We start from the raw sequence: 22,647 nt of genomic DNA on the forward strand, positions 1-22,647 counted from the left end.
ATCGAACAAAGGAGGTACTTGGATTCAGAAATAAGAGAAACTTGGGCCAAAAAAGTTTGAGACCCACTGATATAATTCATATTTTTCTCACACAAGACCAGTGCATAAAAGCTGTGCATAGGTTTAGCTACTCTGAAGGAGGTACAAAAGGGCTCTAAGTGACTCTGTATATTCTAACAAAACGTTGCATTTTTTCATTAGCTGATCACAGCCTGTGAATGTGAATAGTGCAAACCTATTCTGTGACTTCCTCATTTAGTGTCTGTGGTTTTAACCTCGCTCTGCTTCGTGCTGTGTGTGCGAGCCTGCTTTCCTCTCTCACACTGAGGCGTCAGTGATGGCTGGTATGACTGCTGTGCCACTGCAGGACTTTATTGCATCCCTAGACGACACTTGTCTGCCTCGGATTCTACAAGTCTGCTCTGGGGTGTATTTTGAAGGTATGCCTTTAATTATCGACGAGGACAGGGAAATCTATAATGTTGTTTAGATTTTGATGTTTAAAAAAAGTTATATAAAATCGAACATAATTGTTGAATTGTAGAAACAAGTTTTCATTAGTTACAAGTACAGTAGCTAGGGGCTAGTAAAGTAGGAATATGATGATTTCCAATAAAATATTTAGGAAGCGGTCATTTGAAAATTAAACAATTGCATGAATTAAGATGAATTAAGTGTTACATGTTGAAACTTAAGTATTTCCTACCTTTTTAGGTTGATGCTAGTCATGTTTCATTATCTTTCCCTCTGATAAAAGTAAAACCGTGAAATCTTTGTATTTCAGTGTATATCAAACTGGTAGCCCTGATATTTCCATAGTAAATGCCTCACTTTTCTATTTCAGGCTCGGTTTATGAAATTTCTGGAAACGAGGTTTGTTTCTCTACTGGAGATTTGATCAAAGTCATTGGTATCGAGTTAGTTTCTGTTCACTGTGAAGACATCAGGAGCAATGAGAAGTTTGAGCTGCCCATCACCCACAAAGGTAGTTCTGAGAAACAAGCAGCATTCTCATGAGTCTCTTATTTTCTTCAGCAAGTCACTGACTTTCTCCTTTGTTCCTCAGGTCTGTTCAAAGAGGTTCCAAATGAGGTGCCATGCGGTACAATAGAGGAGCTTCTGAGTGTGAGACCTGTGGGATTGGACTCCTACCTACCCTTCACTTTCATCAGCCGCACAAAGATGATTCTCCACGATTTCACTGTAGGGGCGGAAACGCCTATGACTGTGCTCTCCGTTAAACGCAACGAGGGTGAAGAGCATCAAGTCCAATGCTGCGTTCAAGGACAACAATCAGCGAATGTGGACATCCCTCTTTCCACCAAGGGGGAGTTTGTTGAGTGCGAGAGAGAGGAATGCTACACTCTGCAAGAGATCATATCATTGCCCCATCTGAAAAGTCGAAAGTTTTGCTTCGCCAACACCATCAAGTGTGCAAGGACTTTGGTCTTCACTCCAGTGTTCCAGATCCACGCCATCACCAACAGTGAGAATAATCTACTTTTACATCATTACTTGAAAACTATTCACATTTTACTCCCATTTATGATGTTAACTTTCCCTCATTATTATTATTCTTTTTTAACTCTTCCCTTGCCTTTTTTCTGCTTCTAATTGATTCTTTTATGTTTTTGACTGTGCTGGAAATCGCAAAGTAGCGTACTACTCAATAGTTTGACGTCGACATAAGTATGTTGTGCATTCCCTTTAGAGAGTATGAAAAGATTGAGTATGCGAGAAATACCCGGATGACATTTTTGAAGTATCTACGGTGGGCACACTAGTCATACTCAATCACCCCATGATGCATTGTTAGCGGAGTGTTAAATCATCCTGGGGATGATTGTATATGAGCATATATGCACATGCGCGCACATGCGCATTACCGAAAAATTAATTTTTGCGAAAAAAAATTAATTCATTTTTGTTTATTTTTGTTTTCAAAGTGAACGGACACGTGTTTTATTTGTTCATTAGATTATGTTAGGGTTAGGGTTATAATCTCAGTACGGAAGCAAACTCAGACCGTGACACTGGCTTCAAGCTAAAAATCAAACATTTCCTTTTCAAAATAACAGCATCTCTTCTTGTCTGCTATTAGTTTTTTGTAAATAGGGCTCTTGTTTTGAAGTTAACAGGAAGTTTTGTCAGTAGCACAAAGGAGGGTTTCCAAAAATATCTGAAATGTCGCCATGAAATGAGTTTCCCTGAGTTTTATGGTTCCATTGACCATATGTTGATATTCTACTTGGTCACTTTCTCACTAAAAATGTTTTCAGAACTTTCACAGGTGGAGAATCAACAGTTTAGGCCTAACCTAAACTGTTTCACACATATAGGACTTCAGGAACTTAACTCTATTATTTCATCCTCCAAACCATCGACCTGCCTTTCAGATCCGATCCCAACTAAGCTGTTTAAAGAAGTTGTTCCCCTGGTCTGCCCATCTTTGTTGGAGACAATAAATATATCCCTATCAATAGGCTACGTGCCACAGTCCTTTAAAGTAGTGTAATCAAACCCCTTCTCAAAAAACCTACTCTTGATTCCAGCACTTTAGCAAACTACAGGCCTATATCTAATCTTCCTTTTATTTCAAAGATTCTTGAGAAAGTTGTGGCGGCTCAGCTCTGTGAATTTCTTCAAAACAACAGCCTGTTCGAGGACTTCCAGTCAGGCTTTAGAGCTCAACACAGCACAGAGACTGCTTTAGTTAAAGTAACTAATGATCTACTCTGGGCTTCAGATGAAGGACGATTCTCAGTGCTGGTTTTATTAGATCTTAGTGCAGCTTTTGACACTATCGATCACTATATTCTACTAGAGAGATTAGAGAAATTACTTGGAATCACAGGGACTGCCCTAAACTGGTTTAAGTCCTACCTATCTGATAGGTACCAGTTTGTACATGTGAATAATAGGTCTTCTGTTTACACTAAAGTAAGCTACGGGGTTCCTCAGGGCTCTGTGCTAGGTCCAATCCTCTTCTGTATCTATATGATCCCCCTTGGTAATGTTATGAGAAAATACTCTGTTAACTTTCACTGCTATGCTGATGATACCCAACTGTATGTATCAATGAAGCCAGGTGAGACAAATCAGCTATCTAAACTTGAGGCCTGTCTAAAGGACATTAGGGCCTGGATGGACCAAAATTTTCTTCTTCTCAACTCAGACAAGACTGAGGTCATTTTACTGGGCCCACGACACCTTAGAGAAACCTATGCTAGCCTAACTGCCCTAGATGGCATTACTCTGGCACGAAGCACAACTGTTAGAAACCTTGGGGTTCTATTTGATCAGGATTTATCCTTCAACTCTCACATAAAACAAACTTCAAGAACTGCCTTCTTTCATCTCCGTAACATTGCTAAAATCAGATCTATCCTGTCTCAGGGCGACGCCGAAAAACTAGTCCATGCTTTTGTTACCTCTAGACTGGATTATTGTAATTCTCTTTTAGCAGGCTGCCCGAGCAAGTTGCTTAAGACACTTCAGCTGGTTCAAAATGCTGCAGCACGTGTACTGACTAAAACTAGGAGAAGAGATCACATTACTCCTGTATTAGCCTCTCTGCATTGGCTTCCCATAAAATATAGAATAGAATTCAAGATTCTTCTTCTCACTTATAAAGCCCTAAATGGACAGGCACCAGCCTATCTCAAGGAGCTTGTAGTGCCATACAATCCCCCCAGAACACTACGCTCTCAAAATGCTGGACTACTCGTTGTTCCATTTGTCTCTAAAAGTAGTATAGGAGGAAGAGCTTTCAGTTATCAGGCCCCACTTCTCTGGAACCATCTACCAACCACGGTTCGGGGGGCAGACACCCTCTCTACCTTTAAGGTTAGGCTCAAAACATTCCTCTTTGGTAAAGCTTTTAGTTAGGAACCAGCTCATAGCTCATAATTAAGATGCAATAGGCATAGACTGCCGGGGGGGGGGGGGTCTGGCATGCTCGGTTGGAGAGAGGTTGGAGAGGGCGTTAAGAGAGAGGTCATTTAGGCTAGAGAGGGACCGGAGAGGGTCCCATTCCTCTCTCAAACACTCCCTCTATGTCTGCTTCTTCCCTTGTGTGTTTGCTCCTGTACTCCTTCTGGCTTTTGTCTTGCAGGTCCGTGGGATCCTTAGTGTGGAGTTACAGAGTCTCAGCGGCTCTGTCTCCACCCTCTCCTCTGCACACACCCAACACAGCATAACGTGGATGGCTGTTCATCATAGGAATGGGATCCACACAAGGTTCCTGCTGCTTAACAGAAGGTTTTCCTTGCCGCCATGATGAATTCATGTTGGGTGTGGGATACATATGTATGTGTATATACGTATATATGCATATGTGTGTATCCATAAAATGAAGAGTCCGTCCTTAAGACTGCTCTACTGTAAAGTGCCTTCAGATACCATTGGTTATGATTTGGCGCTATACAAATAAAGATTGATTGATTGATTGATTGAGATATTTAGCCTCAGTGTGATTCAGGTTTTTGTCGTTGTATGTTTCAAATGCATCATGGGAAACTTTGAAGTATACTGTACTTCAAAACTGGGAACGCTCATCATCCTAAGCATACTTATAGTATATAGTAGACAGTTTTTAATTATTGAGTTTGTAGTGTGTAGTATGTTAGTGTGCCATTTCAAACACAGCCTGAGTGCAAATGTATGGGCACTGCCATTTTTAAAAGAAAATTGATGAAATGAGCAATCTGGATCCAATCCAGATGAAACTCGTTGGGGTAACTGAGAAACCAACCTAAAATAACTGAGTCAAATTTCATCAAGATCAGTCAATTACGAACTGATGATAATGTTAACTATGTTTAGAATTTTGAAACTGTTAGAGAATGATCCGGATAGTACGGAGTGTCATTTTGAACACAGCCTATGTGTTCTCTTTCATAATACTCATTCGATATCACACGATGGGATTCACGCCCCTGCTGGCAGCCCTCAGAAGCACAATCTCATTACACCAATACAGATTGGCTGGTGAAACGTATCCGTCCGCCGCAGGCAGTCCCATCTACCATAAGTATTGCGTGTGGAGGATACAATGCCATTCAAACACCTCTGCTCACTCAGAGCATATCACCATGTCTACTGGTAGCTTAACTGTTCACAGACTGATCCTTTTTTACCTCTGTCGCCGGACGCTGCTGATGGATGCTTTTTACTGTCGACCACACCAGGTCGACTAGCGCTTCCTCGCCTTCAAGCTTGGTTAAACGCTGCCTTTGATGCCTCACCACGGCCGTCGAGCACCGCCCTTAACACACCAGTTATTGGCTCGGTTCAACCCTGCACTTGTCATCATCATCCCTCGACTGGAAGATGATGGAGAGCCTGGTTCTTATCCGTATGCCTCCAGTGGAGCCACTTGTCGCAGCACACCTGCTTCTGCGGCTGTCTGCGGTGTCCCCACGGAAGCTGAGCCTGCCGGTCAAGTCTGACCGTCTATAGTCAGCCCTGACTCAGAGGTCTTATAAGGCAGTGGTGCTTTCGGCCACACTGCTCAATGTGTTGTCCCTTCTCACAGCCTACCAGGCGGAGCTGTGTGAAAATCTTGGGTTGACTCAGGACTCGGCCAGATGGGAGGAGATGCCCGTGGTCACCGACTTGTATCTCTGCATCCAGCGCTGCACTGTCCAGGCCACGGGGAGAGTGATGTGAACTATGGTTTTACAGGAACGGGCGCGGTGGCTCGACCTTGCGAACCTGTCTGAGAGCGAGAAGGGCGATATCTTAGATATCACTGAAAACAGTGTTGTTACATCCATGCGCTGTTGGTACACCCGTCGTGGGCTGAGCTCTTTCTGGGATGGTGCTGAAGCCCAACCCGGCCTTTGTGCCAAAGGTGGAGGGCTCGTGTTCTCCCATTGACCTCACAGCCGTCTCTACCTCACAGGGTGAGTAGCAGCCTCATTTGTTGTGTCCGGTGCGCACGGTGCGCACTTACATGGACATGAAAGGGAGCTTCAGGAGGAGAAATCAGCTGTTTGTCTCCTGGGCTCTGCCCCGTAAAGGGAAGCCTGTTACTAAGCAGCACCTGTCACACTGGGTGGTGGAGACAATCGCTTTGACTTATACAAGTCAGGGTTTGCAGCTGCCTGCAGGTTTGCATGCACACTCGACTCGGGGTTTAGCCACATCCTGAGACTTGTTCAGGGGAGTGTTGGGGAGTTGGTCCTCGCCTCTCACTTTTGTCCGGTTTTACAGGCTGGATGTATCCACTCCGTGCGTGGCATGGGCGGTTCTCCTGTCCTGATCGGAAGAGTGCTTGCCCTGCGGGTGGGTGTATGCATGATAAGCTTGTCTGCAATACGGGAGCTACCACATCCCATCGTGAGACATCAAATGAGTATTATGAAAGAGAACTTTATGTTATTCACATAATCCTGGTTCTCTGAGTAATATGAGTGAGATGTCTCACCAGGCAACCCTTCTCACTGGGCGAGTGAGAAAAGTGCTTATTTTGAATGGCGTTGTATCCTTCCCATGCGATACTTATAGCAGGTGGGACTACCTGCGGCAGACGGATACATTTCACCAGCCAATCAGGATTGGCATAATGAGATTGTGCTTCTGATGGCTGCCAGCAGGAGCGTGCATCCCATAGTGAGACATCTCACTCATATAACTCGGAGAACCGGGGTTATGTAAATAACATAAAGTTTTCTTGCTAAATCACAACGGGTGCATGATAAAGAGATGATTAATGATAATAAATTCACCAGTTAGTTCATATAATTTAATATGTGATGAAGTCACACTTCTCATTTTTTGTTTTATTTTTGCTACAGCCAGGAAGAATGACATGCAGTTTTTCTCCAGTTTGGAAATGGATGTGATTGACGTCACCGATCAGAGTACAGATGTAGAAGTTGTGAGTTATCTCAGTCTGACAGAGCTTCTCTCCCAGCCAGACGAACACTTTCCTGCGGTAGTGAAGATCTTTGAAGGACCGGAGTCCCACTCTCTGTTCAAGTGCAGCTGGCTATCCCAGCTCACCACAAACCAGCACCTGGTTTTGCACAAGAAAGAAAACTCCCCCATGGTTTTACTTTCCAGCCTGAAAAGCAGGAGAGCACAACGTCGTTTTTTAGTGTTACAGCAATACAACGGACAATTTCGCAAACAGCCACGAGAGTTTCATTCGGTGTATGAGCTTTATTTGGCTTCACTCAATGCTCCAGGTTTGACCGTCACTGTCACACAGTGCTGTGATGAGGACGACAAGCAAGGCCTGCCTGACCTCAGTGTGGGAGAACAGCTGGTGGTTGGCCACTATGAACAAATGGAGATGCCTTATGATGGGGCCACAGGGCAAAATCAGTCCGTTGAGGTTCTTTGGTGTCACCGAATTCAAGTGCTCGATGATGATGATGACGATGAGGAGAAGGGAGAAGATGTTGATGCCACACCGATTGAGAAAGAGAAGATTTTTCTTCCCCTCTACATGCAAGTTCACTTTGTCGAGGCATTCAGGGATACCAAGAAGTACAGACTCAAAGACTTGGGCAAAGAGTGCAGTTTGCCGCAGGATGTAAAAGTGGTTACTAAAGATAAGAGACTAGAGAGTGACCCATTGTTTGGACTGCCTTGTCTGAGGATAGAGGGGGCGATGTTGGAACCCACCATTCTGGCAAGTTTTCCCCACAAGCCGGAGAGTTGTTTCTGGATTCCGCCTCGGTGGCTCTCCATGTCCGTCTCCTTCACAAACGACCCCCTGCCGTGGCCCGAGGGTCAACCCCCCAAATGTCACGTGGAGAATGTCAAAGAGGTGACAGACAAGTTTTATTTTGAGCTTGTCAAACAAGATAGAAGAGAGTCATCAACTCCTCCTCCTCGCCCACCAAAACGGCTTCAATCATCTGAAAAACAGCCCTCAAAAGCCTCAAAGAAGTCAGGCCAGGCCAATAACTCCAAACACCAAGCAGACCAAAGCGTACCAACTGAAAAGTTTAGTCATTTAAGTTTAACTGTAAGTCACACTTTACTTTTAACACAATTTTTTTGTCTTCTGTGGTGGTTCTTCATTTGGTTTGCATCTCATAAAATTTCTGATTAAGTTTCTGAGATGGGAAATCAACTCCAAATAGAACTTGAAAACGATTTGTGTTTTTTCTTTGTTTGCAGGCAGACTTCAATGACGAAACTCTACCGGTTCTACCAGATAGACACCTCAAGGTTAAAATCCAAACAGTTAACTCTCTGCCAAACACTTATACAGAAATAAGGCAGTCCAGCAGAAATGGTAAGCAGTTGTTTAAGTCGTTGTACCAATTCATTGAAACAAAAGCATGTGTTTACTTTTGTGTCCCACTGAGCCTTTGTGATCGAGTAGAACCAATCTTCTTCCAATCCCAAATTGAAGGTTAGATCCCCAGCTTGCCCGAAAACACTCTTAAACGCTGTATCAATGGCAACACTTAAGTAACATCTTTCATTCGCATTTAAAGTGTCTTACTAACAGACTTAACAAACAATACAGGTTGGCATTGAGTCGGATTTAAACTTGGGCTGTTCTATACCCCTTTCTTCCAGAATGAATATGATGAGTACTGAAATTTGCATAAAAAAACAGATGGTGCAATTATTTAGATAAAACACAATTGTGCTGATATTGGTCTATTTTTCTACTTTTACTAAGGCAAGGCAAGGCAAATTTATTTGTATAGCGCATTTCATACTCAAGGCAACTCAATGTGCTTTACATGATAAAACATTCAATTGTTTAAAATCAATAACCCAAAAGTAATTCCATACAGTATTCCGTACAGTACTTAATAGATCAATTCAAATTGCTACAGTTACGTTTGGAATCAGAGCATGTTTTATAAGTACGAAAGAGAAGAGAAAAATGACAATGATCAAATAGATTGTTAAACCATTATGGCACGCATTCTCAAACTTGGGGTCGCCAGATGCCTTCTAAAAATAGTTTTTGAACAATTTACTGTAAGCCCATTTTTGCTTATTTTTACCCTTTTTCTGCAACTACACCAAACTTTCCATATTTTAACCTATTTTCATTACTTCTTCATATTTTTTGCTAGATTACTCCCATTTCTGCCACGTCTCTGCTAAATTTAACCACAATCATGATTCATCATGCTCCATATTTGCCTGTTGAAAAAAATTGCTCCTTTTTTTTAATCACATTAACCCCCCCCCCACTCCTATTTCTGCCACTTTTAAGCCAGTGAGACTTTGAACCCTTTTTACTACTTTTTCTGTCTGTTTCTGGCCACTCTAATTTATTTAACTATTAACCATTCACAATTAAACTATTTTCATCACTTCCTTGCCATATTTGAGCTCCTTTTAATGCATTTTTGCTACATTACTCCCATTTCTGCAATTTTTCCATCAATATTCAATGCATTTTCTGCACATTTGTCCCACTTTTAAGACATTTTCAGCACTTACAAATCCTTTCCAGCACTTTTGCCACCCAATGTCACATAATGTTGACCCATTATTGTCACTTTAAACCTCTTTTCACCATATTTCATGCTTATTTTTGCCAATTTAACCACATTCACAACTTGTCATGCCTATTATTTGCCAGTTTAAACAAATTGTTCCTATTACTTCACCCCAACCCCCCTTGTCCCAATTTCTGCCACTTTTAAGCCAATATTGACACTTTGAACCCTTTTTACCACTTTTTTATTTTTTGAGAACCACTGTATTAGGGAACAAAACCAAAGCGTAATGGGGATTTTCCCAAGGCCACTCATGAACTTTACTTGTGTGTCCATTACTCAGCGCCCCCCAGCAACGCCACAGCAGACTTAGCCAGCGATGACGACGGCTATGAGAAGATTGACTATGTGGCTGCCATGATAAGGAGCACTCAGGAGCACGCCATTTTCTGCAAGACAACTCCTCTGTTATCACGAATGAGGAAGAAACATTGAGTTCTGTCATTTTCCTGTAAATGATAATGCACTTTTAGGCTATGAGTATATTTTTGTACTTCTGCTGTGATGCTGACGGCATATAAAAAAAAGCACGGTGTATATTCTTCATTTAATCTTTATCAGTATATTTTTCAGTGTTAATTTTGACAGCAGATTTTTATTTAGTTTTAGTCAGTCTTTTGACAAAAATGCTACTTTAGTTAACTACAGTAAATAACATTAGGATTTTAGTTGACTAAATCTGTTATGGATGCAGTCGACAAAAATATACACCAAGAGTTTGTGCATTTTTTTAAAGGATTAAATTACTATTCATCAACCTGATATTAGATTTATGACTGGATTGAGTCCCATGTGACAAAATTATTGTTAGTTATAAGTTATTAGTCAGCAAAAATATAAAGATCTTTTGATATGAGTTTTGGTAAACATGTATTTAATTAGTCATAGTCTATTTATTGTCAATTAAAAAATTTTTTTTTAGGACAAAATCAACATTGATCATATTTTGTTGTGTTCCAGAAATAAAAAAAAAAAAAGTGTATATGTTTCAACCAGATTTAAATCTTCATTTAAACCACTTAGTTACAGTATGTCAGTAAGACAAAACACCAAACTGTAAACATCTATAAATGCTATATGCTACGTTCTTTGAATGATTTTATTTTTTTTAATCTAAAAGAAACTTGTGTTGTATTCTGACCTGTGTACGTTCTTTACCTTGTTGGAATTTTATGTGTGTGTGTGTGTGTAAACTGTACATCTAACCAATGTTGGAACAACACAAAGTGAATTTACAAATTTTTAATTACTATTCACGATTCAGAGCCAAACAGTCTACAACATCCCATCATCAGTTATAAGAGGGTGTGCACACTTTTATTTTTACTTCACCTCCCTGAAAGGTTTCAGTTTGTTTTTCAATTGCATTGTACAAGTTATAGGTCACATTAAAGGTGGAAAAAGTTGTGAAATCATTTGTCTTGGTGTCATTTTTTACATCACAAAAACCCGGCATTTGTACAGGGGTGCGTTCTGATTTAACCAATTACATTCATTTCAAACTCATGTTAAATTGGAGTCAGCACGCACCTGTCACCATTTAAAATGCTTCTGATCAACACCAAATAAAGCTTAGCGGTTCTAGTAGCTTTTCCTGGGTGTGGGTGGCACTGACCAGAAGACAGAAAAGATTAAAATCTTTGTGAAAGGAGCAGAGAAGTACTTAAATATGAAGGAGCTGTCGTGGAAGGAAGTTAAAAACATGTTAGAGTGAAAGCAAAACTAGTGGAGGGAAGGTGTTGAGCCCTGTTGGACTCCTGGAGATTCACTACATGTTTGTGGTGAATTTCTGGGGGTCTAATGGGAGAGTTATTTATTAAATGTATTATTTATTTTGTGCAAGTTTTGGTCTTCTTAAATTCTGGTCCACCTAGAATCCAGTAGGTGTCGGTAATGCACTTTTTTTTTTAAAGTTTGCCAACTGCCATAAACCTCACAAAAGGAAAGAAGACGACTTTTCCTGACATTTGTGTAGCCACATCTTCCAGAACAATCAGAGATCTCATTGTTCAAAGATATCAGTCAGGCGAAGGGTACAAAATAATTTCCAAGGAATTAAACATAACATGGAACACAGTGAAGTCAGTCATCATCAAGTGGAGAAAATACGACACAACAGTGACTTTACCAAGAACAGGACGTTCGTCCAAAATTGATGACAAAACGAGAAGAAAAGTGGTCAGGGAGGATGCCTTTCATGTATCATTGTGTGAATTACTAAATAATTCACTTGTATATATCTCAGCCCCTCCGAATACACATGGATACAAATTTGCATTTTCCCCCCATGCATACATTTCATTTTTTAATCTTAAATATTACTACATTTTTTTTAAAATCCTGCAAATTCCCTCATTCTTCTAACTTAAATATCAATTGTTCATAATATCAATGAAATGTAAGTGAATTTAAGTTTAAACTCACTTAATGCGTGGATATTGTCGGTCTTAATATACTTTATATGTAATTTATACCAGGAAGTGTAAACCAAGGCATATTAATGTGGAAATTTTTCTCTTTTTCCAGCTTAAAATCTGTGGCCCGCTTGAGATCAAACGGGTCTGTATTTGGCCCATGAACTAAATTGAGTTTGACACCCCTGCTCTAAACCCGTTTGACACGTCAGACGATCAAAAAACTTTCTACCTGTTTTTTTGCTACACAAAAATACAAATAAAATTCAGGCTTGGCATTCACAAAATGCCTTCTATATCACAATGCATATATATATATATATATATATATATATACTGTATATATATATATATATATATATACTGTATATATATATCCAAAGCTGCTTCTTTATTTAAATAAAAAAAACGTTAGGAGACACTGAGTTTATTGTATAATTATTTACTCTTTCAAAAGCATGTTACAAAAACACTGTACTCGCATGTTATAAAATTACAAACTGTTTTACACTTTGAAAGGGTTTGATGCCAAAAGCAAAAGAGTTGCATATGAACAGTGGGTAAACTAACAAACAGAAAAAAGGAAAAACTTAAGCTTGAACCAAACCCACACAAGTGAAGTGCGACTGATAAAAAAACAGCCTCGTGAACTAAAGAAGTGTCTAACGTAGAGGTTTGGTTTGAGTCCATATAGAGAATTATTCGGTGGAAGTGTGCTGGGAAACACGTTTAATCGTCGTTGTCTGTTGACTTGAAGTGATCTTCATCGATGGTGGAAAAGATGTGGCCTTCGTTGCTGAGAAACTCCACAGACTGTCTGTTAGGGGGACAAATTATTATTAGTAATTATGATAAATAAATACAGTTCATTTTCCTTGTTACTTATATCATAATGTAATAAATAGGGTTGGGGTCAATTACATTGTTCAATTATCCATATTCAATTATGATTTTTCACTAAAATGTGCAGGTACGTCTTCACAGAAATTTTGTCACAGTTTGTTGAATGAACCAATATATTATTTACTGGAATATTTCATTATACTGGTGTCACTGGTAAGAAAAACCCTATTTTGTGTTTACAGAAAGCACTATTGGAGATACTTATTCGTTTACATTGGTATGTTATTTACAGAAATGTTGCACTAAAACAGTGTCACTGTTCATAAGACACTTTTTCAATTTACTGTCTTTCAGAGATATGAAATAAAACATTTATTTTTTCTTTTTGTGATGTCATAGATTATCGTAGATTGATTTCTGACCAATATATCGATAATCGCAGTATCGTCATATCGTGAGATAATCGTTATTGTGAGCTTTGTATTGCGTATCGTATTGTGAGGTACCCAGAGGTTCCCAACCCTAATCATAATTGTAATAAATTATTAATTACCCGATTGCAGTTATAATTGACCCAAACCTTGCTTTAAAGTAAAATAAAAAAACACTAATAAACACTACTAACAAATAAAAAAACACTATACTTTATAGAGCAACATTGTGCGTGTCTTACTTGATGATGGTCACACTCATGCCGCTAAGTCTCTGCTTTAGATCCTGGATGCTGATACCTTTGGGGTCTGGGCAGCCTCTGATCAAACCCAGGACCTTTGTCACAAAAACATGGACATGTACAAAAAGCACACGTGATTTACTTTTCTTTGAGACAAAAACAAATAAATTTGATGGATTATTTCAAACACAGTGGCCTGGTCTGAATAATAAGCCTTGCTGTGGTTTGTGTTGTGCACAGATGAAGTCTGACATTAGAGTCATTTCTGACAGCTTTCACCAAACATGGGAACAAGTCACTGCTTCTCAAGTCAAGACAAAAGTCCTTAAAGCAGAACTAAGTAACTTGTGCTTAGCGCTCCCCCTAAAGGTCTCTTTTGGTTATGTCACTGTCAAACACTCCACACCCCCCACCGCCTGCCCCACAGCTACATGTGCACCTTTGCTCTCCCAAGACAGTAGCAACCAATCACTGAAAAATCCAAATACAACAGTGACACTAAGGGTGCTTTCACACATATAGTCCCATGTGACCATGTGAACAGTATGAGGAAAAGAGACATGTAAAATAAATGAATAATGTGGGAGTAATACGGAAGGGAGTGTGGAAATTTGTGTGTGTGTGTGCTGTCAGAGCGGCTCTGACAATGGATGGATGGATGGATGAATACTTGTGTGTGCGCTGCCTGATGGAGCCCTGGGTTGCGAGTGTGTGCGTGCCTCTTGCCACGACGACAGTGTGTGCGATTGCTGTGTGTTGCTGCTGAGCTGTCACTACATGGAGTTGCTTCGTTCCTTGGACAAAGATCTTCTCTACCTTTTTTTTGCTGGCTCCGCCATGATATAAGTTTGAGAAAAGTGAAGTTGTAGACAACCGTGTGCTGGTCATAATCTAGCATTAGTTTGTATTGGGCTGCCGTAAAGCAGTGCGTCTTATCACCGGATCGGAGGCAGGGAAAGTTGCAAGTGCTTTAATCAGGTAAATGTCCTTCGAGAGCAGCAGGAGATCATTGAACAGTTGCGTTCGTGAGACACGTTCGCCGCTATTTTGCTCGAAAGACTCAGTTTGGCTGTTGTGACACAGTTTGTAACCAGACTAAATGGTGATTCCGATTGCACCGAAGGACTCCTGGCGGCTGCCGGCTTCGGAAGTTGATGTGGCTCACACAAGGTGGACGGACTCCAGTCACGTTGTGTCGCCGAAATGACCGTAATCTTTAGTCAGATTGGTTAAAATTGCAGAAATGTTGCAGTGATTGGACAAAATTGCAGGGCAGCGCAGAATTCACGGGAATTGGCTGAATCGTAACATTGCAAATTCCTGGAGGGTCAGATTTATTTAACTGTTATAAACAATAATGCATTAAATTAAATATTTGTTAAATAACAGCAATATAATCTGACATAATGCATTTATAAACAAATCAATTCAGCATCTTTTTAATTTTTTTAATTTTTCTGTTAACCAAAAAAACTATAATCTAACTGGGAAGTAGAATCATGGGGCTCAGTGGTAGAGTGGGCCATTCAATAACCGAAGGGTTAGGGGTTCGAATCCCGCTCTATCCAAGTCGTTTACCCACATTGCCTCGTATGAATGGGTATAAATTGTGCATTAATGTTGGTGGTGGTCAGAGGGGCCGTAGCTGTGGCTACATTGTAGCTTACCACCATCAATATGACTAATGTGAGTGACTGATGTGACTGAATAATGGTTTCTGGGACGTGTTTTGAGTCTCCTTGAAATCCAAACAAATCAGTTTCTCTGCCAGAGGACGCACGTCTCAGCCGAGCTTGATGTTTTCAGCTGCTTCCTGATTGGCTGTCAGTTTATTTAAAGGTGGATCTGTCAATCAAAGTCCAGTTTGTCTTGGGATGGCAGAGTGTCATCCAGCAGGGGATTGAGCAGACTCATTGATCAAATCTTTTGTCATGAAAGGTTGGGAAGTCATGTCTTCCTGAGTCAATCGGCTCAAGTCTAAGTTAAGACACAGATTGTTTTTTTTAAGAGTTTGCAAGTCCTTTGTGATTTTGTTGAGGTGACTCGTGTCCACGCCTGTGGCTTTCACATTATTCTCACTCACCTGATTCTGATGAGCGCTCAACCCATTATTGATTAACGACGCATTATTCATCATCATCTCGTTGGCACCAGGGTAGGCTCCTGCCATTTTTGTGCTCGACATCGGCGTCGTCATGACGCTCGCCATCCCTGGTGCAGCACTCGGCTGTAAAAGAACAAACCATTAGATGATGTATAGAAATGTTTCCTTCACTGCATCATGTGACAGATTTAAAACATAACTGTCCTCTTCATGTGTGATGATGCTAACAGCTTGTGTGCGGTCAGATGTCTAAAGTGAGTATTGATACAAATGGTCCTCATCTGACACTTTTTCACCAATGATTATTATCATTTTCTATTGCTCACCATTGTTGTGGGCTTGCTGAGCACCATGTGAGCTTGGACCACCTCCAGCATGTGTGAGGTGATTTCATTCATGTCCTCCAGAGGCCTGACGCTGAACGCCACCAACGACCTGTGGTTCTACGGCAAGAAATCAAAGAGTTATTCAGACATTATTGAAGGAAAATGACCAACACATTACACACGTTCCCACTTTTTCCAAGATGAAGTGAATGCTTTAGAAAACCCACATCAAAACTACCTTGGAAAGCAAGAGGAGGAATAAAAATAACAAATCTAATGTGATGATTAAAAAAGTATTCCTCCTCACCATGGCAAAGTATGGTGATATAAGGATGAGCATTATTTAATGCCACTTTATTGGAATTATCTCTTGGGGATGCTATATATTAATAGACCGATACGTCGGCCGGCCGATATTATCAGCCGATTTCTGTGTTTTTTAAGTGTATCAGCATCAGCTGATGTGGGCTGATACGTTCACCAATCCACATTATTTACAGAAAGCAGAAATATTTTTTACTTGTTCTTGTTCCACGTCACCTGTTTTTAATATTTGTTAAATATTTTTTTACTTGTTGTTTTTCTACCTTACCATTGTTATTTTCAATAAATGTTCCTTTTTTAAAAATAGAGACTCGTACCATTTGTTATCATCGATGTGTAATTTTTATGATGTAAATTGTAAAAGTAGTATCGGCTCCAAATATAGGCAAAAAAAAAAAAAAATCGGCAGTCCGTATCGGTCATCGGCTAACTGGGGGGTTTCCACTGGATACGTCTCTGCTGCGCCACGGCACCGATCCGGTATTGCCCCGCTGTCCGGTAATCCACACCGCCACGGTTGTTTTTACACATTATGACATTTTGGTGATGTATTTACTTGAAATATAATATGAAGTGTTTTATTTTCAAAAGTAACCCGATATTTTATTGTGGAATACGTGCTTAATTTCCTGTTTAGCTTTATTTGCTCTGTGCTAATTGATGCGCCGTGACAATAATTGTAAACCTGTATATTGATTGTGTTCAACTGATCTATCAATGAAAAACCTAACCTTTAATATCATGACATATATATACTTAAACATAAAACAACAGGGGCCTAAAACCTTAAAGAAATAGTCAAGCGTTTTGTCCGGCATAGATAATTCATTAAGTACATTTTAAAGGTTTTAGGCAATATTAGTAAAAATATTGAAGTCTTTTTGTGTATTTTCATTGTCATTTTGTTATACTTTGTGTCTAAGTTTATGGAGTAATTTATAGTGTACTGTTATTTCAGTTATTATTTTGTATATTCTGTTATTTTGGTAAATGATTCGTTTAATTTTTCTTGTAATTTTGTATGTTTATCTCAGTCTTTTTGTGTATATTCATTATTATTTTGTTATCCTTTGTGTTTTTCTAAGTAAGTTTCTTGGAGTCATTTCGTAAAAAAACGATGGAGGATCCTTCATAAAATCACCTGAAAGGAGCGTAAGTTCCCGGAGACTTTGACGTATGTTCCTGGAGGCAGGGAGGAGTTGTCCATTCCAGGGTCCTGATCCAAAACAAACATATTGATAAGGCACTTCATCTCACTCATACATCCATAATGATTAAAGTATCAACTTTTCATTGATGGTTTTAGTTTTCCAACGCCATGTTTTCATTGCGTTTGTTACGGAGGAGGTTGAATGTGCGTGAACCACAACTTCACAGACTCACTGACCTCCGTATCCACCCACTGCTTCACGTCCATTGGTGCTGCCGTCATGTCATCAACCTTGTACTGGATGTTGGTCATGGATTTATCTTGGCTTCTGATGATACCTACGATGGTGACCTAGGAAACGTGATACACAGATGATGTCTTCAAAAGACAAAAAACTACACAGGAAATTTTAGGAAACAGTCCCCCCCCCCCCTTCTTGTAAGGGAATCATCTATAAACTACACAAGACCTGTATTCACAAGGCGTATACGTATTTGGCAATCGAAAAAATTTTAAAATGGTAAAGATAACAACCTGCATCTGGATTTGTTGACAAGTTTGTTCTTTTTACAAATTAAATTAAAAGTAATAATGCATGAAAAACATTGAAAGTAAATGTTGTTCAATGGTACCAGGCTGAGCAGCATTGTATCTCAATTTGTGGCCAAGTTATAGGGAAAAAAAAGTATTTCTTTTGTCGTCCTGAGAGCGTTGAGGTTAGGGGTGGGAACCTCTGGGTAAATCACAATACGATACGATACGCGATACAAAGCTCACAATAATGATTATCTCACGATATGACGATACTGCGATCGCTGATATATTGGTCAGAAATCAATCTATGATAATCTATGACATAACAAGAAAAAAAAGATAAAGTGAAAAAATAAAAATTTTATTTTATATCTCTGAAAGACAATAAATTGAAAAAGTGTCCTATGAACAGCGACACTATATTAGTGCAACGATTCTGTAAATAAGTGTCAACATACCAATGTAAATGAATAACTATCTCCAATAGTGCTTTCTGTAAACAAAAAATAGGGTCTTTCTTACCAGTGACACCATTATAGTGAAATATTCCAGTAAATAATATATTGGTTCCTTCAACAAACAGTGACAAAATTTCTGTGAAGACGTACCTGCACATTTTAGTGAAAAAGCAGAAAAGGTTTTGGGAAAATAAATAAATAAATAAATAAAAAAAATTCGATACTTAGCAGGAGCATATCGATAATCGATCGTGCGGAAAATAGTCGTCGTATCAAGATATTGTTACACTCCTAGTTGAGGTTTCACTTTGTTCACTTTTCTGAGGAGTTGTTGACCTTAATTATGATCTTGAGTGAAGTTTAAGGTCACACATTGAAATGAAATGTTGTTCAATGGTACCAGTGGCCAAGTTACAGGAAAAGTCATGAACTTTGACCCTAACTGATGTTTTTACTGGTAGGTCGTACAGCTTCGGTCCAATTAAATAAAATACTCCACTTGAGATGAGCTTTTCATAAATGTAAGCATTGAACTTGTACAATGAATATTTGTAGAAATATGGAAAATGTTGGTTTTTGACACTTGACGTGACCTTGACATTTTGGCTCCAAAAAAGGTCGACTTCACAACCTTGACACTGCCCCTATTTTTATTTGCTAAATACAATTAATCATGGACATAAACAAACAAGTAAACAATATTTATTGACAAACGTATTCACATTTTATTTGAATAAAGTCCAACCAACACTTCAGTTTAAATTAACAGGATGTTAACTTTTCTGCTCTCATTTTCAATACTTAATTGAGTTTAAAAAATAAAATACATACTGTATTAGGTTGACCTGGCTTATCTGCTTGTTTTTTTTCAACATCAAATAATACAATTAATTAACATTATTATAAAAATGAAGTACAGCCAAAACCTGTTCAGGTTAAATGAGCAGTGGTTGAACCTGATACTTTTCATTTTAACTTGAAAAACACTTTGAAAGCACATCCATATAAAGTCTGATGTAATTAAATCTAATGCATAATTTTCATTTATTAATAAAATCAATAGAATACATTTTAAAAAATGATTTTAGATTGATTAGTCTCATCCAAAAAGCCAACTAGCCGAGCACAGATCAATGTAGTTGGATCGTAGAAATATAAATCAATCTAATGTATGAATCGTTACACCCTTCACTGTTACAAATAAAGACTTTCATTAAAGTACATTCCGTTCTATAATTTGGTCACCGTATGTTCTCTGCATACCTGGGAAACATCCACCTCTCCCACTCTGAACGACTCGTCCCCCTGTGACGCAGACATCAGCTGAGACACTGTGCACGGGACGATTTGGTTGGCACGAGTTCTCTGAAAAACACACCCAGACTGAATCCTGTGCCGAGCCATCCAATAATAAACAAATAATGCAAAACATACATATTTATATTTATCGATAACTGTCAACATTCTTGTCAGCATTTAGAATAATGTTCAATCTCAGCATTAATAAAGTTAAGAACAAATGTTGGGTTTTTGTCTGTATTTCTGTTGTTGTTTTTTTTTCTTTTTCTACATGTTTTTGTTGTTGTTTTTTTTATGTTTTTCTGTTATTTTAGTGTCTTTTGGTGGTCAATTTGTGTAATTGTGTTTACCGGAGTCTGTTTATTTACATTGTCATTTTGTGTTTTTCTGTAATTTTGTGCATTTTTTGGAGTCATTTTCTGTATTTTTACATAACTTTGTAAGTTTTTGGAGTAATTTATAATGTATTTCAGTTATCATTTTGTATAGTGTTCTTTTATTTTAGTTTATTTTGATAGGCGGTTTGTGTAATTTTATATATTTTTCTAAGTTTTCTGTGTGTACTTTCCTTGTAATTTTAGTTGTCCTTTGTGTTTTTCTGTTATTTTATGCATTTTTATGTAACTTGTACTTTTCTGGAGTAATTTACAGTGTATTACAGTTGTCATTTTGTATTGTTGGTTTTTTATTGTTTTCTATATTTTTCTGTTATTTTAGTAGTCGATTTGTGTAATTTTTGTCATTGTGTATGAGTCTTTTTGTGTATTTCCATAATCATTTTGTTATCTTTTGTGTCTTTCTCTAATTTTGCAAGTTAATTTTAGTCATTTAGTGCATTTTTATCATGTGAATTTGTTAAATAATTTTTAATGTATTTCAGTTATTGTTTCATATTATTATTATATTATTATTATTTTTTTTTTCCTCCTTCAGTTTACATTATTCCTCCCATATCCCAAAAACATCAATCTTAAATTTAAAATATTTGAGTTGGAGGAATAAGCAGATCATTCATCCAATATTTACACAGGAAGTTGCAAAGATAATTAAGAAGTAGCAACCCCAGGAATAAGGTGGATAGCCCAATATGGGACGTGATTCGTTCAGGTTGTGATAATGTAACGTAATCACGGATGATTATTGTAACTGTCCATGCATTGTAATGCATGAATAAATAATACAATCTGGCTGCAGGAAGTACAATGTTGGTGTGTTTTTGGTGGTCAAACTGCGGTACAGACCCCTTTCTTTTCTGCTCCTTGGGACAAAGCGGGAGAAGCGAAGCCTCCAGGAGACTGAGTGTAACCTCCAATGGAGCTGGTCTCGGTGTAACCTCCTGAAACAGGACGGTGACAGTTATTAAACCACCATTTATCACTACAATACTTCACACAAAGCCTCCAAACAGCCAAAGAGCAACATAGACACAGCAGAATGTACACTGAACTCACCCTGGTTCCACATGACGTCGTTTGTGTGCAGAATATATCACTTTAAACACGAACACTGTCCAAACGACCGTATTTCTCTTCCCAGTGTGGAACCCGCGCGGTAAATTACACCACACTACGCATGCGCACTGTAGAAGTCCCGCGAAGCCTGAGTTGGAGCGCTCAATGTAGGTGAAATTAGACCCAAAGTGTTGCTTGTCAGGCTATTTTAATTTCAAATTTCGGGCACAAAAACGGGTGTTTGTGCCGTCAACGTGGTCTTAAATGAGTATCAACATCTTATAATATTAATCTTTGAGATAATGCTTTGTGTGACGAAATGTACACTGATAATTCTACCTGTAAGTCCTTCCGTGGGGTTTACAAACGTCAAATGTGGCCGCTTCTGGTACGTTTATGCACGCTCGATGTAGTTAAACGTGTTGACGTCACTGGCTTGTTTACGTTTTTCAAGTTTAATTTCAAAATAAAACCTTTTATATGGAATTTTTTTTTTTTTAAATCAATCTTCTTCTTCTTCTTATTATTAGTATATTTATTTTAGAAGGTTAACAACATTGTGATTAATGAGATTATAACCCTGTGCAAAGGGAAATTACAATTTTAGAAAATAATTTTGATTGCGCTGTGATTGTATAGTATACGTTTTTATGGTGGTTTCACAAATAACTTTATCAGTACAACCATAAGGTTTTAGAATATACAATAGCTGAGGGATACATTATCCAAGCTCACTAAAGTAAAAAAAAAAAAAATCGTTTCAATAATAAAAAATCACTTTAAAAAAACTTTTACAATAAAAAAAATCATTTTAATACTAATAATAATAGTAATAAAAAACACATTTTCAATCAAAATAATTAACTTCAATTAAAAAATACATTTTCAATCAAATAAAAAAGAGTTCAAATGCAATTATTTGGGTCTCAAATATGTTTATGTATTAAGAAAAAAAATTCATTGATATAAAATATTTATTTTTGATTGAAGTTAGCTTTTTTATTGAAAATGATTTGTTAATTGAATAATAAAGACAGAAATCTACCTCCATACACAATCAATACAATACAACATTTAAAAAGAATAAAAAATGTAAGAATATAATATATTTATTATTATTATTATTATTATTATTAGATTTGTTTGACTTCGAACTCTGTATAAGCATTTACGGTTTAAACTGAAAATAAAAACCAAAATAAACAGTGACAATTCATGCCAGTTTGAAACTAGATCCACAGCAATATATTATCACCATTGTCATGACATGTATTTAAAATACACAAAAACGTTTCAGCAGGTTAATATTCTTCAATAAATCTTTTAAAGAATTTCCGAAAACATTCAAACAAAAACGGATTTTTGCGAAACCGCTCAGTAAAATCTGAAGCCTATACAATAATACTTTATTGTGAAAGGCCAGAAGTAGGAGTGGATTTCCTCTGTGTGCAGCACAATCGTGACAGAAAGAGTTGGTTATTCAACCTTCTTAAAAGAAGATCTCCCTAATAATAAACTAATCTCTGACAATGAATGAATGAATTAATCTCTTTCTTATCATTCTACCAGCAAAAAATGGCAAA

At 38.2% G+C, this 22,647-nt stretch overlaps 2 protein-coding genes across 2 annotated transcripts; one reads left to right on the forward strand and one right to left on the reverse strand.

Annotated features, from left to right (window-relative positions):
* The first annotated feature begins 310 nt into the window (after positions 1-310).
* themis2 (thymocyte selection associated family member 2) lies at positions 311-10,750 on the forward strand. Its single transcript, XM_028471209.1, has 6 exons — positions 311-440; positions 845-985; positions 1,067-1,486; positions 6,801-7,981; positions 8,137-8,254; positions 9,772-10,750. The coding sequence occupies exons 1-6, from the start codon at positions 338-340 to the stop codon at positions 9,921-9,923; spliced, it is 2,115 nt and encodes a 704-aa protein (XP_028327010.1). The 5' UTR covers positions 311-337; the 3' UTR covers positions 9,924-10,750.
* A 1,606-nt stretch (positions 10,751-12,356) lies between these two features.
* On the reverse strand, positions 12,357-21,213 carry rpa2 (replication protein A2). The gene is made up of 9 exons (XM_028471212.1): positions 21,065-21,213; positions 20,855-20,949; positions 19,578-19,679; positions 17,560-17,673; positions 17,314-17,388; positions 15,849-15,965; positions 15,502-15,645; positions 13,419-13,513; positions 12,357-12,719 (listed from the first exon to the last, which is right to left on the reverse strand). Exons 1-9 carry the CDS (start codon positions 21,075-21,077, stop codon positions 12,632-12,634), a joined length of 843 nt encoding a protein of 280 aa, XP_028327013.1. The 5' UTR covers positions 21,078-21,213; the 3' UTR covers positions 12,357-12,631.
* Positions 21,214-22,647: the final 1,434 nt, after the last annotated feature.

The sequence above is a fragment of the Gouania willdenowi genome, chromosome 16 (assembly GCF_900634775.1).
Source record: "Gouania willdenowi chromosome 16, fGouWil2.1, whole genome shotgun sequence".
NCBI lineage: Eukaryota > Metazoa > Chordata > Actinopteri > Blenniiformes > Gobiesocidae > Gouania > Gouania willdenowi.

Bases quoted from the DNA above. Each gene is read 5' to 3' on its own strand.
- themis2 (XM_028471209.1), top strand. From the start codon at position 338: ATGGCTGGTATGACTGCTGTGCCACTGCAGGACTTTATTGCATCCCTA. The intron at 1,487-6,800 runs GTGAGAATAATC...TTTTTGCTACAG, and splicing joins GATCCACGCCATCACCAACA to CCAGGAAGAATGACATGCAG. The intron at 8,255-9,771 runs GTAAGCAGTTGT...TCCATTACTCAG, and splicing joins AAGGCAGTCCAGCAGAAATG to CGCCCCCCAGCAACGCCACA.
- rpa2 (XM_028471212.1), bottom strand. The intron at 17,389-17,559 runs GTCAGTGAGTCT...GTTTTGGATCAG, and splicing joins AGCAGTGGGTGGATACGGAG to GACCCTGGAATGGACAACTC. The intron at 12,720-13,418 runs GTAAGACACGCA...TCCCCCTAACAG, and splicing joins ATGAGTGTGACCATCATCAA to ACAGTCTGTGGAGTTTCTCA.